At 46.0% G+C, this 16,782-nt stretch overlaps 1 protein-coding gene across 1 annotated transcript in view; it reads right to left on the reverse strand.

Moving 5' to 3' along the window:
• TRPM8 (transient receptor potential cation channel subfamily M member 8) overlaps window positions 1–16,782 on the reverse strand; it is a 1,843,971-nt gene that overhangs the window by 98,164 nt on the left and 1,729,025 nt on the right. The window contains 1 exon segment of the mRNA XM_030210821.1: window positions 1,817–2,007. Coding sequence (XP_030066681.1) covers window positions 1,817–2,007 — 191 coding nt within the window.

The raw sequence follows: 16,782 nt of genomic DNA on the forward strand, positions 1-16,782 counted from the left end.
GACAGGGAAGGAGCTGAGGTTTGTGAGGAGACTAGGGGGTGTGAGGGTGTGAGGAATATGGGGAAGAAGATAGACAGAGGGGCAATGGGAGTCCTGCAGAGTGGATGAGAGGGAGATAGGAAGAGCTGGTAGGTAGATAAGGGGTGAAAAGAATGAGGCTAAGGACTACAAGGTGAGAGAAAGGGGTAAAGTCAGAAAGGAGTGGATATAAAGGCAAAGAAGAGAAGGGGGGGGGGGGGAGAAGCAAAGATCAGTGCCATACAGATGTAGAGATGGAAGGGAAGAAGACAAGTGGAGAAAGAAGAAATGGAAAATGTCAATGTGGAAAAGAATTTAGGAAAAGATTAATACGTGGAATGTGGAAGAAATACTGGGAGCAGCCCAATTTGTGAAATGAAATGCTCAGACAACAAAGATAGAAAATAATAAATTTATTTTTATTTAATACTTTTTAGGGATTGAAATGTGTCCACTTTAGGAAATGTATAGCTTTTCTATTTTTATATTTAGCAGAGAAAAGGAGAAAATGCATTTTTGTTTCTCTTCTACCAGTATTTCCATTGCTTATAGAGTCAGGCTTTCTTGGGAGCTGCCATTTCACGTTTTGTCTGTATTTTTTTTTTGTGGTTCCCCTATTTTGTACCATGTTCTGCATGTGCAACTAAGGTGAAGGATTCTGCTAGCATGTAATAATCTCTGTGTAGGAATTTGTAACAGTCCAGCTTGTTCTAGGTCCCCAGTAGTAGATATACTGCAGCTCTAGGGCCCAGTGTAATATTTATACCACTGACTTTTCATAGGTGGGTTAGGGCTGTTATGGTGTGATGTTTCCTATATAGGTATTGAGTGTCTTTTTGCAGGGTCTCGTGTTATCTTGTAGAGGGGGGAAGAAAAGAGGGGTATGATGTGTGGAAATGTCATATTGCCTTGACCCCCCCATACCTAGCTTGCCCCCATGTTGCCACCCCAAAATTTTCTGTCTAGATACGCCACTGACTGTACCTAAATATAGGAAACACTGGTAGGATGAAAGGCAATTGTAATGGTGTACAGTTAGGTACAGTAAGTTTTATTCTGTTCCTGGAGGGCTTACAATACAAAATAAAGAAGTTGTATTGGGAATTGTACCTGGTGCCATTGTTTAAAGTCCATTGCATTGACCACTAGGCTGCCCCTCTGATGTATTTTCTAAGATAAGGAATGGTATAATCATTCAGGAGGATCAGTAGGGTCTAAGCATATTGATCAAATTTTAGTTAGGCCACCTGTGTTTTGTTTTTCAGAGATTAATATTTCCTATATCACAATGACAAACTTTGCTGATTATAATTTGGAAAATGTTGGATCCAGGGAGAGACAGACTCTGCTGCTCTGGGCTCTGATCATCCTTCCTTGCCTAGGCAATATCATTGTGCACAATGGTGAATAAAGTAATCTCTTTCTAATGGCTTTTGCCAGACTGTTGGATCCAGGGAGAGACAGACTCTGCTGCTCTGGGCTCTGATCATCCTTCCTTGCCTAGGCAATATCATTGTGCACAATGGTGAATAAAGAAATCTCTTTCTAATGGCTTTTGCCAGACTGTTTCTTACTTTGAAGTCAGATCAACAGGTTTTTAGAGTGATTTTGAATTTTAAGATGGAGTTTAGATGGCAGTGCATTCCAAAGTGCAGGAGCCATATAATAAAAAGTGGAGTGGCTCGTAGAGTCATCCTTCTCATTGAACTTGAAAAATTCAAAGAAGACTATTGAAATATATCTCAAGAACAGTTAGTCTAAATTTCACAGCCCGTTACAATCAAAGCACTGTACTTACAGCACATACACAGCTCCTTGCATTCCTGCTTACAGCAGCACTTAGAGATCTTCTTCAGCATCATAAACATGTAGGCAAAGATAACAAAAGGGAATGGAATGGTGAGGCGGCTGCAGTACTCTTGGACCAAAAAGTAGCGTTGGTACTTCCAAACCTGATCATTGTTCTCCTGCACTGATCCCACTGTGTATCTAATAAGAACATTTTATGTAATCAGTATAATTACCTCTAGATACATGAATCTGTTTCTAAGAAATACTAAGAAGATTCAGGGTATTTTAGGGGTTGTATGTGAGTTGCAGGAGCTTACCAATGACAATTGAAAAGAAAAACACTCAGAGCTGAGAGAACATTGACTTTTCAATATTCTGTAATCATTCACTACGGCACATGTTAATGTTAAGTATGTCATTGCTCTGAAGGAAGATGATAAATTCAGTCTGAGGTTGATAATCAGAAACGTTATGTGGTAGGTTTAAGAAAGAGTGCCAAATGTAGTCACTGGGATGATGCTCGCTAAGTGCAAATTCTATAATTTGTACACTTAACTCCTAGGCATGATCTTGACCCACAATCCATGCCCACTAGAAGTTGGGTGCAATAGAATTTGTATGCGTACCTTCTAGAATAGTGACAAAGGGAAGTTGGTTGCACAATGCTAATTGGTGCCAATTAGTGCCATTTAATACCAATTTAAGTCAATAATTGGCTGTTAGATCCAAATAACAGCCAATTTATTAAACTAAAAGTTGTGCACACAAATTACTTTCTATAACTTTTATGCTCAATTTTGCAAGCTAGACATACATTTGGGCATAGACATTTATAGAATACCCGCTATAGAATTAGGGGGTAATTCTATATAGATTGCCTAAAGTCAAGAGCCAAGAAGATGCGTGCTAAGTGTGAATTCTATTACCGCAGTTGTGCATAGAAAGCACACATACATACCTCTCTGAGGACAGCAGGACACAAATTCTGACACATCAGTGACATGATCCAACAAACCCCCGGTGCAGACAATACCCAGGGTTCTATACTTTTAAGAAGCTTTTGCCAGTGTCCCACCGCACATGCGCAAGTTCCTGCCCAGCATGATTGTGTAGGACCAGCAGTACAATATCAAACAGAAGAATACAACTCCACTTGTGTGGTTGCATCACCCTGCTCAGTCTGTCTACCAGGCCATTCTCTTTAAAAAAAAAAGATTATATATTTAGATATAATAAACAATTAAATACATATAAACTAAAATAAACAAAAATTAAAAATTATTTAGAACTTTTAGAATTTTTTAAATTTTTTATTTATAAATTTTCACATTTACATTTATGCAATATAGTACAAGGAGAAAAAATCCACAGACAGAATCCCCCTTGTAGTGACATACAATCCAGAGCTGGAAAGACTGAAGAAAATCATAAGAGATCTACAACCTATACTCCAGGAGGATGAATTACTGAAAGAGATATTCCCATCCCCACCAGTACTGGCCTTCCGACAGCCACCCAACTTAAAACACAAGCTAATCAGAAGTAAACTTCCATCACAGACTGAAAAGGAACCTGTTTCTCCAATATAGTATCCTTTGTTACATTTTTTACACTGAATGATATATACCACATTGGAAGATGAGCAAGTGAAAGATCCCTTTATGTTGAATATCTTTCCTTTGTGGATGACTTTGGGGTCCTGTGAAATATTTTGGCATAGTTTGCAACTGGATAAATTACAGGGAAGTGTGCCCTTCTATCATTCAGTGTAAAAAATGTAACAAAGGATGCTATATTGGAGAAACAGGCCAGATGCTTAAGACAAGATTCAATTTACATAGATATCACATGAACAACACTGGTGCCAGTAGGGTTCCCACACCTGTTGGTCAGCATTTTACAGGACCAGGACACTGTACCAGTGACTTCACAGTGAGAATCCTTAAAGGTAACTTTAAAACCATACAAGAACGTAAGACCTTTGAAGTCAGAATGATTGAATATTTTAACACCCAACAGAAAGGACTTAACAAGGATCTGGGGTTCCTAGCCCATTATAAACCATAAAGCTGTATGTCTCTGTTGATCACCCCACCCCTCACCTATCCACACCTATCCTGTTAGAATATCAATGTCCCCATGCATACCTCCTACCCACCCCCATCCTCCCACCCTGTCAGTCTTGAATGTTTTCACTTATATACACTGCCAGCTAGCACATTTGCTTATTTCCGATCTGACGAAGAAGGGCAACCTTCGAAAGCTAATCAAGAAATGTATTAAGTTATGTCCAATAAAAAAGGTATCATATTTTCTTGTCCATGTTTTATTTTGTTTGATTTCTATTGATGCAATATACATAAATCTTGAAATATGGAAAAGAGAAATTATAAAGATTAAATCAAAGTAAGGCAATAAAAAATTATAAATTAGTCCACAATTAGTGATCCAAGAGCTAGGAAATTGTCTTATATAAGACACAATTAAATTATAAGAAATAATAATTATCTATAGAATGGAAGGAATTAGAGTTGGCGCAGCCGATTAATAATACATATGATCCAGGATAAATACTACATTACTCTTTACTGGAAATAAATTCTAACATCTTCCCTGGATCAAAGAAAATATAATTAGTGGAATCCAAAGAAATATGACATCTGCATGGAAATTTAAGTAGAAAAGTCGCTCCTAAATGGAGAACTCTTGCTTTCATCAACATTAACTCTTTTCTTCTTTTTTTTGTGTGTCTCTTGAAAGAGCAGGAAAAATTTGGATTTTAGATCCAAGGAAAGAAGTATTGATGTGGTGGAAAAAAAGTCTAATATATATTGTTTTGGTCCGGTTCTAGAGCAAATGAAATCAACAATGTTGTCCTTTCTGAAATAACTTCCAAGGAGCTTTCAAGAAATTGTGTTAGATTTAGGTCAGGTTGAGGAGTTTGAGGTAATCTTCTTATTCCAGCACCAGAAATATATTGCATTTTTGTTATTGGAGGAACATTTCTTTAGCAGGAATAAGAGGGGATTTGGGAAAGTTCAAAAACCGTAAATTATTCCTCCTTAACTGATTCTCCAAATAATCAATTTTTCGTTTCTGAAAGTTATCTTTTATAACTGCTAATATAGAAGTTTTAACAGATGTTACCTCATTTTCTAAGGATTCCATCTTGGTAGTCTGCTCTTCTACCTTACCGGATAGAAGATTTTGAGCTTCTCGCGTGGAAGAAGGGTTTACCCGGTCTGTGGAAGTGGGCACATTGGGCTTCCCTTTCCTCTTCCCCATTACGGGTTTGAGAAAACTCCTACTCAGCAGAATTCTATAGCGAGGCAGGAGCTGCTTCACGCACGTCCATCCTAGGCGCCATCTTGGATCCAGAACTTTTAGAATTTTTAAAGGAGTTCTCAGTTCACAGATCAGTCATAAAGTAAGTGACTGGCTGAATAGAGAACCATTATTGCACCACTTGTTTTCTCATAAGTGTAGATCTTACAAATCAATCTCTGCAATATATAGGGGTATCCATCGTTCAAGCAGCGACAAACATAGAATGGCACAGATGCTAAAGTGTGCACAAATATATCAACTAATATAATTAAAGAGACAAAAATAAATATTAAAACAGTAGTTCTAATCAGCACACTAAAATAAAACTAATTAATGTACTGCACTTATCTGAAGAAATAGGTCTCATGATATTTGTTTGCTCTACTTGGCTACAACAAGTGACACATTTTTTCATTGTGTTTTGGAACTATCATGACTACTACTATTACTACTATAAATCACTTCTATAGTGCTACCAGTCGTACGCAGCGCTTTACAATTGAACATGAAGAAGACAGTCCCTGCTCAAAAGAGCTTACAATCTAAATCATGAGACCTACTTCTTCAATACAGTGATTTGCTTCATTTTGAATTAGTGTGCTGATTGGAACTGCTGTTTTAATATTTACTTTTGTCTCTATAATTATATTAGTTGTTATATTTGTGCATACTTTAGCATCTCCTGTGCCATTCTATATTTGTCACCACTGTGCTTTATGATGGTGATATATGTCATTGGTTGAATGATGGATACTGCTATATAGCAGATTGATTTGTAAGTTGTACACTTATGAGAACATAAGTGGTGCAATAATGGTTCTCTACTCAGCCAGCCACTTACTTTATGACTAATGTGTGAACTGAGCACTCCTTATACAATTCTAAAATAATTTGTAATTTTTGTTTATTTTCATTTATATGTAATTTACTAGTCAGGAATTTAATTGTTAATTATACCTAAATATATAATCTACATTAGTGAGGTATAATGTTTAATATTATTATTTCTCCTAGTTTGTATTACCATTCTGTTTTGTGGCTCTGAGTGCCGTGCCATGATTGGAGACCCACTGGCAAATCCTGACCACGTCCTGAAATAAGGGATATGATCCCTTACTCCCCTGCTTTTGGCAATCTGGTTGTCTGGACTAGAATAATTTGGTTTAGCAGCCGATCTCAGAAAACCTTTAGAACATTCCATATCACTTGCAGTTCCAAGAGGTTGATGTGAAGTAAGGCCTTCTGAGCAGACCAAAGACCTTAGGTGTGAAGCCTATTGACATGGGCTCCCCATCCTAGATTGGACACATCTGTTGTCAGGACCCACTGAGGCAGTGGAATTTGGAGTGGAAGCCCCAGGACCAAATTGGGCTGAATCATCCATCAGAAAAGAGACTGGGACAATTCTGAGGTTGTAGAAATGAAATCCACAAGGTTCCTCATGGCCTAACGATACTGGGAAGCAAGGGTCCATTGGGCAGCCCTCAAATGAAGGTGAGCCATGACAGTGACATGGAGAGTGGAGGACATATGGCCCATAAATCTCAACATCTGCTGAGCTGTAACCTGTTGGCTGCTGTAAATCTGAATGACAATGGCATTTGTAACAAACAGAATGGTAATACAAACTAGGAGAAATAATAATATTAAACTTTATACCTCACTAATGTAGATTATATATTTAGGTATAATTAACAATTAAATTCCTGACTAGTAAATTACATATAAATGAAAATAAACAAAAATTACAAATTATTTTAGAATTGTATAAGGAGTGCTCAGTTCACACATTAGTCATAAAGTAAGTGGCTGGCTGAGTAGAGAACCATTATTGCACCACTTATGTTCTCATAAGTGTACAACTTACAAATCTGCTCATTCTGGCATCAGGTAGGTGCAGGTGGGAGCAAATGTGACTTGGTGTAGTTTGCAATGAACCCCAGTAGTAGTCCTCTGCATGAACTCCTGAGAACTTTCCTTTGATGTTCTCTAGACCAGCCAATCGTCCAAGTAGGGAAACACATGCACCCCCAACCTGCATAGCAATGCTGCGACTATAGCAAGACACTTTGTAAGAATTCTGGGGTTGGACGTGAGGCCAAATGGCAAGATGTGATACCAGAAGGCGTGCTTGCCTACTTGAAATCTGAGATACCTCCTGTGACTGGGATGTATCTGGATATGGGTGTAAGCATCCAGAGAGCACAACCACATGTGTTTCTGAATCATGGGAAGAAGGGTGCTCAAATATCTCTGCCTTCTTGGGCAGAAGAAAGTTCTTGGAATAGAATCTCTTCCCCTGGTGGAATGGGTTAGACCACACAGGTGTTGAGAAGTTGAGTTCCACTGCGAGCACTTCCTTGGGTTGAGGAATGCTGCTCTTGGAGGGCACTTTGGAGATCTTTGTTGCCAATTGAGAGTGTTTCTGGTTCAGAATATTTTCAGAACCTGTCTGATGTTACAAGGGGCAAGGGAGGTCACCTTTCTGGCTTTCTTGGAACAAAAATCAGTCTCCCTCCTACTGGAAGGTCATCCAGGAACTTTTACTGTACTTTTACTCTCTTGGAGCCAGTCAAAAGCCTGTCTCTGGCTTTGACTGGGGATCCTGCTGAGGTTACTGGGCCATCCACTATCAAAATGGGAGCGCTGGGCCTGGTTCTGTTCTGGAGGATGAAAAGAAGAGGTACCTATACCTTTGAGAGTAGTAGGTGACCTTCCTGTATCCTCCAAAAAACCTCTGCGAGGTGAAGGGTGCAGGAGGAGACCGAAAGAGAAACAATGGTATCAGCATGTTTCTTGATGAGGTCCACGACTTCTTCCGCTTTGTCCCCAAAAAGATTGTCTTCACAGCAAAGGACATCCCTCAACCTCTCTAGGTCAGAAACATGTAGCCATGAGGGTCTGGCATTCCCACACCTAATGCGGAGAGCCCACATCAAAAGAATCAAAGTGCCCCTAGTTAGATACTTTCTATACTCCTGCTTACTGGCCAACCTCCGCAACCTTATCTGGTGGAGAATGTCCACAAAGATGAGCACATTGGACATCAGGGACTTCAAGTACAGGCTTGTGTAGAGCTGATAGGTCTTGATGCAGGATATGTGCATTGAGGCCTGAAAAACCTTCCTTCCAAAGGAGTCCAGAGTCTGAGCATCTCTACCCAGGGGAGCCAAGGAATGAGTCTGAGAGCTCTTGCCCTTTTGAGAGTGAATTTGAATACCATGGAGTAGCCTTTTCAAATCTGGGAGCCTTCTTCAGTACCACCTGCATAGGGAGAGGGGTCTCCCAGTTTCTCATCTGCAAGCCCTGTGCTTGTCCTTTACGTCCAACTGAAATGCAATAACTGTAGCCAATTCCCTTATAACACCAAAATAGGAGAGCTGCTCTGGAGAAGATTTCCTTCTCTCCTGTGGAGGGGAGGGATCTGAGGGTGTACCTACCAGGGGTGTAGCTAGGTGGGGATACGGGGGCATGGGCCCAGTGGCGTAGCAAGGGCGGGGCGGTAGGGGTGGTCCGCCCCGGGTGTCAGCAAGTGGGGGGGGGGGGGGTGCTCCGTTGAGAGCCGACAGCTCTTGTCTCCTGCCACAACCCTGCCTTTTTTTTTTAATTTCCTCGAGGGCAGGACAAAACAAGGGAAGGCCTGAAGCCAGCGATGCGATTTTCTCTTTTCACAGCACACTCAGGGCAGACGCGAGGCGCTGCCTGCGTCGCTGCATGGATTTTAAAAAAAGGCAGGGTGGTGACAGGAGAAGAGGGCTCTGTCGGCTCTCGACGGAGGGGGGATGGGGGGCTCAGATGGGAGAGAGGGAGCTCAGAGGGAAGGGGATTGGGGAGGGTGGGGGAGCTCAGATGGGTGCTCAGAGGGGAGAAGGAGATTGGGGAGGGAGGGGGAGCTTAGAGGGGTGCTCAGAGGGGAGAAGGGGATTGGGGAGGGGTGGGGGAGCTCAGATGGGTGCTCAGAGGGGAGAAGGGGATTGGGGAGGGGTGGGGGAGTTCAGAGGGGAGAACGGGATTGGGGAGGTGAGTGCTCAGATGGGAGAAGGAGTCTGAAGCTGGAACTGGGGTCTGACAAGGGGGCAGGAGGGAAAATGGGTCCATGCCTGGGGCAGGTGGGAGAATGGGTCTGGGGCTGAAAAGGGGAGATGCAAGGCATGTGGTGGATGAAGGGGGCTGGAACTGGGGGCTGAAAAGAGGGGGCAGAGAGAGAGGGGACAGACCCTGGATGGAAGGGGGGAGTGTGAGGGAGGGCAGACCCTGGATGGATGGGAGAGGGAGGGCAGACGGATTGAAGGGGCAGAGAGAAAGGGCAGATGGTGGGTGGAAGGGGGAGAGAGAAAGAGGGCAGACTGGGGCAAATGGTGGATGGAAGGGGCAGAGATAGATGGGAGGGAGAGAGGGCAGATGGTGGATGGAAGGTGCAGAAATAGAGGGCAGATGTGGATGGAAGGGAGAGAGAGGGCAGACAGTGGATGGAAGGGACATTAGAGAGGGCAGACACTGGATGGCAGAGAGAGAGCGAAGACAGATGCTGGATGGAAGGAAGACAGTGAAAAGAAGTTGAGGAAAGCAGAAACCAGAGACAACAAACTGTAAATAAAATATATATTTTGATTTTTTTGCTTTAGGATATAGTATTGTAGCTGTGTTAATAAATGTTTATAAATAGAACGTAAATAAGGTAATCTTTTTATTGCACTAATTTTAATACATTTTGACTTAACTTTCAGAGAACAAAACCCCCTTTCTCAGGTCAGGATAGGATACTGTAACAGTACTATACTGTATTGACCTGAGGAAGGAGATTTTGGCCTCTGGAAGCTAAATGTATTAGTCCAATAAAATGGTATTTTATTTTCTGTATTTGTTTTATTTCTGTTTGTTAATTTGTAAAGTGGTGATTGGTATTTGTTAGTTTTTTCAAATTTACATCTGCTGTCTTTATATTTTGCACAGTACTAGGGGACATTTTCTGTTTCTGTGGTGTTGAATTGTATGCAGAGTCTGGCATCGGGGGTTCAGTTTAATTTTTGTCTAAATAGAAAGTTTATGATTATTTATTCTATAGTGGATTAGGGTGTATCTGTGTTTGTGAAAAGACATGGCTTTCGGTTGGCATTGACTGTGCAGGATTGAAGATCTGTACTAATCTGTCTGTTTTCGTTTTACAATAGGTGAATTGATGTTCTAGTGCTCACTGTAGTGTTCAAGATGCTTTCCTTTTCCTTGTGTGACTCGTACAAATTACTGCTTATGGTATGGAAGAATTGCTCTATAGGTCCTGAGTGTTTTGTATTCTTGGTATGCCTAGTACTGGATTTGGGGGGGGGGGGTGTTAAAAAATGACCGGCTCTGGGTGTCAACTACCCTAGCTACGCCACTGCATGGGCCCCCGCTGATTTAGCCCTGGCCCCCCTGCTTTCACCTCCCCGCCACATTCGATCCCCCTCTCCCTCTGCTGCCAACCCTTCCCCGCCGCTGTCAGGTACCTTTGCTGGCGGAGGTCCCCAACCCCCGCCAGCTGGTCCTCTTCAGTGCCGGTCTCTGGCGCGTTGCTGATCTGGATTCTGTTTCTGTGAGTCCTGACGTCCTGCAAGGGGACTTTGGCTGGCGGGGGTTGGGGACTCGCGCCAGCAAAGGTATCTGGTGGTGGTGGTGGTGGGGGAAGGTTGGAGGGGGCTCGAAAGGGACGAGGAGGGGCGGTGGCACCTGGGGGGGGGGTCAAAAGTGGTGGTGGTGGGGGGGTCAGTGGCACTGGGGGGGGTAAAATGTGCCCCTCACCTTGGGCTCTGGACCCCCTCCCGCTGAAGTCTGGCTACGCCCCTGGAACCTACAGATCTCTCCTCTGAGAAGTTTTCAAGTTTCTCCTCAGAAGCCCAGGAATGGTCTGACTCAGATTCAGCAAAATAGTCATCATAAGATGTCTGAGTCAGTGCCTGCCTCGGTCTGCTGTAAGAAAGTCCAGGCCTCGATGATGGGTGTCCCGAGGTGAAGCTTGCCCTTGAAAATCCAGGGGATTTCTCGACTTAGAAAGGGACACTGCATTGGTTGGTGCTGACACCAATACCTGATGCAGCACTGGCATCGATAACCACCCCACAGGCAGGGCATGAGCCTCCAGAATGGGCTGAGGTGGCTCCATGTCTGGTGCAAGTACCCTTGATGCCTTGTCACTGTGTTCTGGAAGAAGGTATACCAGCTACTCTTGGAGCATGGCTTGGATACGCTCCTTGGGACAGGTGTCAGAAAAGGCTAGGTTGGTGCTGGTGTGGAGGCAGCCTGGGAATCTGTTGGTGCCGAATTGGAAGCAGGGTCCCAGCCATGGCGAGATTGTGGTGTGACAGTACCGCAATTGTAGAGAGGAAGTGCTCCTTGTGGCGCTGATGCTTCTCAACTATTGGCAACTCCAATGCTCTGGAGCTGCCGGCATTATGCCTCAAGGAGGACTGATGCCAATGCTTCTTGGCCTTTGCCTAATGCATGGCATCATGGTCCTTCAGTGCCAATGAGGATGAAGTTGAATCCACATGCTTCCTCGGTGTTAGGTCCGAATCAGACTGCCCAATGTTGAGGCAGGCTGAGATCTCCCAGTGTCCGATGCAGCTTCGGCGGCCATGGGGACTGATGCTTCTGATGCCAGTGTTGATGGGCTGGACTTAGGGGGTCCAAAAAATTTATCCTGTTGATCCTGCCTCAACTTCTGAGTTTTTTTCTGCATTTTGAAACAGAGAGAACAGTCATAAGCATCATGATCATGACCTAGACACCCCAAACGTCAACAACCAAGACAAAATCAAATGTCTTAATGGTAAGGAAAAAAAGAAAAAGCCTGACAGACAATTTGCAACTGAAGCTCAGGCCTAAGCGGGCCTCAGAGCTGGAAAAAATAAAGAAAATTAAAAATGCCACAAAAATTAAAGAAACACTATCCATACAGGGGAAGGAAAAAAAAATAAAATGGAAAACTCACACTCAAAAAAAGAAAAATGATGTGCTGATAGCTCACTAAATGCGACCTCTCTGCTCCACGGAAAGAAGACTGCTGGTCTTGTTTGATTATGCTGTGTGGGAAGGCACTCATGCATATGCGGTGGGATGCTACTACTACTTAACATTTCTAGAGCGCTACTAGGGTTACGCAGCGCTGTACAAATTAACAAATAAGGACAGTCCCTGCTCAGAAGAGCTTACAATCTAAAGGACGAAATGTCAAGTTGGGGTAGTTTAGAAGTTTAGATTTCCTGAGAAAAGGTGTAGTGATTAGGTGCCGAAGGCGACATTGAAGAGGTGGGCTTTGAGCAATGATTTGAAGATGGGTAGGGAGGGGGCCCGGCGTATGGGCTCAGGGAGTTTGTTCCAAGCATGGGGTGAAGCGAGGCAGAAAGGGCGAAGCCTAGAGTTGGCGGTGGTGGAGAAGGGTACTGAAAGGAGGGATTTGTCAAGAGAGCGGAGGTTACGGGTGGGGACATAAGGGGAGATGAGAGTAGAGAGATAAGGAGGGGCTGCAGATCGAGTGCATTTGTAGGTGAGTAGGAGAAGCTTGAACTGTATGCGGTATCTGATCGGAAGCCAGTGAAGTGATTTGAGGAGAGGGGTGATATGAGTATATCGGTTGAGGCGGAAGATAAGACGTGCGGCCGAGTTCTGGATGGACTGAAGGAGGGATAGATGGCTAAGTGGGAGGCCGGTGAGGAGTAGGTTGCAGTAGTCAAGGCGAGAGGTAATGAGAGAGTGGATGAGAGTTCGAGTGGTGTGCTCGCAGAGGAGGGGGCGAATTTTGCTAATGTTATAGAGGTAGAAGCGACAGGTCTTGGCTATCTGCTGGATATGCGCAGAGAAGGAGAGGGAGGAGTCGAAGATGACACCAAGGTTGCGGGCAGATGAGACAGGGACGATGAGGGTGTTATCAATTGAGATAGAGAGTGAAGGGAGAGGAGAAGTGGGTTTGGGTGGGAACACAATAAGTTCCGTCTTGGCCATGTTTAGTTTCAGGTGACGGTTGGACATCCAGGCAGCAATGTCGGATAGGCAGGCCAGTACTTTGGCCTGGGTTTCCGCAGTGATTTCTGGTGTGGAGAGATAAAGCTGGGTGTCGTCAGCATAAAGATGATAGTGGAAACCATGAGAAGAGATTATGGAGCCTAAGGAAGAAGTGTAGATTGAAAAAAGAAGGGGCCCAAGGACAGAACCCTGGGGAACTCCAACAGAGAGCGGGATAGGGGAGGAGGATGAGCCATGAGAGTGCACTCTGAAGGTACGATGGGAGAGATAAGAGGAGAACCAGGAGAGGACAGAGCCCTGGAACCCAAAGGAGGACAGTGTGTCGAGAAGTAGGTTGTGATTGACAGTGTCAAAAGCGGCGGATAGGTCGAGGAGGATGAGGATTGAATAGTGACCTTTAGATTTGGCGAGGAACAGGTCATTGCAGACTTTAGATAGTGCTGTTTCTGTCGAGTGTAGGGGGCGAAAGCCGGATTGAAGCGGATCGAGGATGGCACGAGAGGAGAGGAAATCAATGCAGCGGCTGTGAATGGCGCGTTCAAGTATCTTGGAGAGGAAGGGTAGGAGGGAAATGGGGCGGTACTTGGAGGGACAGGTAGGGTCAAGTGATGGTTTTTTGAGGAGTGGTGTAACCACGGCATGCTTGAAGGTGTCTGGGACAGTTGCAGTGGAGAGAGAGAGGTTGAGGATATGACAGATGGTGGGGGTGATAGTAGGAGTGACGGTGTTAAGTAAGTTGGTGGGGATGAGGTCTGAGGAACAGGTGGTGGATTTCGAGGAGGAGAGGAGATGGGCGGTTTCCTCTTCGGTGATAGCAGGAAAAGAGGAGAAGGAGGCCTGGGTAGGTTGGTTGAGAGAGTGGGTTATAGGAGGAGGAGAAGGTTTAGTGGTGAATTCAAGGTTGATCTTCTGGACCTTGTCACGGAAGTAGTCGGCCAGAGATTGCGGAGAGAGTGAGGGGGGAGTGGGAGCGGAGGGCACTTTGAGGAGGGAGTTGAGGGTGGCAAAGAGACAACGAGGGTTAGAGCTGAGGGAATTAGTCAATTGGGTGTAATAGTCCTGTTTAGCGAGGAATAGGGAGGATTGGAAGGAGGATAGCATGAATTTGAAATGAATGAAGTCATTATGGGCGCGAGATTTCCTCCAGTGGCATTCAGCCGAACGGGCGCAGGAGCGAAGGTATCGGGTGCAAGGGGTCAGCCAGGGCTGGGGATTGGTACGCCTTGTGGGACGGGAGATGGGCGGCGCAAGGGTTTCAAGAGCAGAGGAGAGAGTGGCATTGTAAGTGGAGACAGCTTTGTCAACAGATTTGGAGGACAAGATGGAAGGGAGGAGGTCAGAGATACAAGAGGATAAGGTGGGGGGGTCAACAGCCTGGAGATTTCTGGACGTAGTAGTTAGTGTGGGGCGAGATTGAGGGGGAGGGTGCTGAAGTGTGAATGTGATTAGGTGATGGTCAGAGAGAGGAAGAGTTGAAACGCAGAAATTGGAGGGAGAGCAAGTGGAAGAGAGGACGAGATCAAGACAGTGGCCAGATTTATGAGTAGGGGTGGTGGGGCTCAGCTGGAGGTTGAAGGAGGAGGTAAGAGTGAGGAACTGAGAAACATATGAGTCGGATGGGTTATCAGTGTGAATATTGAAGTCACCAAGAATGAGGGATGGGGATCAGGGCTCGAGAAAAACAGTGAGCCAGGCATCGAAGTCAGTAAGGAAGGAATGGAGGGATTTATCGGGGGGGGGGGGGGGGGCGGTAAATGACTGCAACTCTGAGTGGCAGTGGGTGGAATAGACGGATGGAGTGAACTTCAAAGGATGAGAAGCAGTGAGACTGAGGTAGGGGGAGAGGTTGAAAACTGCAGGAGGGCGAAAGTAGTAGCCCGACGCCGCCACCGCGGCCAGCTGGGCGGGGCGAATGGGAGAAAAGATATCCACCGTGGCATAGGGCTACGATTGAGGCAGAATTGTTGGGGGTGAGCCAGGTTTCAGTTAGGGCAAGCAGTTGAAGGGAATGGGAGATGAACAGATCGTGGGTAAAGGGAAGTTTGTTGCAGATGGAGTGGGCGTTCCACAGGGCGCACGAGAAGGGGAGGGAGGGGGGGGGAGGAGGGGGATAGAGATGAGATTGGAGCTATCGCGGGAACGGTTGCTTAGATGAGGTGAGGGCGAGGACAAGTGTGGGGGACCTGGGTTGGGATTGATGTCTCCCGCGGATAGCAGGAGAAGGAGCAAGACAGTGCGGAGAAGGGTGGGAGAGGAAGGTCGACGAAGGCGACGAAGACGGGATGCGCTTAGGAATAAAGGGGAAGGGTTCATGGCAGGAAGGAGGTGTTGAAGGTTGAGAGCTAGGAAGGAGGAGGAAGACAGTAGGGATGGTGAGGTGGTGGGGGACAGGGGTAGGTAGGGTATTGGAGTAGCGAGGAGGACGGAAGAGGACAGGGATGGGTAGTGAGATCGTGTGGTAGATGGCGGTTGGAGGGGGAAAAGATTAGGGAGGGACAGGGCAAGGAATAGGATGTGGATGGGGGCCATGGGTAGTGACTGAGGTGTTCACAGGGCTGGTCGGTGGGCTGGGAGACAGGCAGGTGGTGGGGGTGATCAGTCGGGGAAGGGAGTGATGAGCTGGTGGGGAGATGGGCTGGGAGGTGGTATTCTGTCAGGTGAGTGGCTAGTAGGCAGGTTGAGTGGCAGGAGCAGGTGGATTGGGTATCAGGCAGGAAGGAGCAGGTGAGTGCGGACAGGTTTCGGGGTGGATTGGGTAACAGGCGGTGAGTGGGGTGGAGGGCACGGCAGTAGTGCTGAACAAGCTGGAATGGTTTGAAGCAGGAGCTGGCGGACTACACAAGCTGAAGCAGACAGACTGGAACAGGCTAGACAATCTAGAATAAGCTGATGCAGATGGGCTGGAACAGGCTGAATCAGGCAGTCTGGAGCAGACTGGGTCAGGCAGTCGGGAGCAGGTAGGCTGGATCAGGCGGACTGGAACAAGGTGGAGCAGGATGACTGGAGCAATCAGGGAGAAGCTGGAACAGGCTGGGTCAGGCAGTCGGGAGCAGGCTGAGTCAGGCAGTCTGGAGCAAGCTGGCTGGAGCAGGAGGTCAGGAGCAAGCAGGGAGGCTGGATCGGCGGACTGAAACAAGGTGGAGCAGGATGACTGGAGCAAGCAGGGAGAAGCTGGAACAGGCGGACTGGAACAAGCTGGAAGAAGCTGGATCAGGCGGACTGGAGCAAGCAGGAAGAGGCTGGATCGGCGGACTGGAACAAGTTGGCTGGATCAGGCGAACTGGAGCAAGCAGGGAGAGCCGGATCGGGCGGACTGGAACAAGTTGGCTGGATCAGGCGAACTGGAGCAAGCAGGGAGAGCCAGATCGGGCGGACTGGAACAAGTTGGATCAGGTGGATTGGGACAAGTTGGATCAGGCAGACTGGAACAGGCAGGAAGAAGCTGGGTCAGGCGGACTGGAGCAAGCAGGAAGAAGCTGGGTCAGGCGAACTGGAGCACGCAGGAAGAAGCTGGGTCAGGCGGACTGGAGCACGCAGGAAGAAGCTGGAGCAGGCGGATTGGAGCAGGCAGGAAGAAGCCGGGTCAGGCGAACTGGAGCAGGCAGGAAGAAGCCGGAACATGCGGACTGGGGCAGGCAGGAAGAAGCT

This window comes from Microcaecilia unicolor, chromosome 7 (assembly GCF_901765095.1).
Source record: "Microcaecilia unicolor chromosome 7, aMicUni1.1, whole genome shotgun sequence".
Classification (NCBI taxonomy): Eukaryota; Metazoa; Chordata; class Amphibia; order Gymnophiona; family Siphonopidae; genus Microcaecilia; species Microcaecilia unicolor.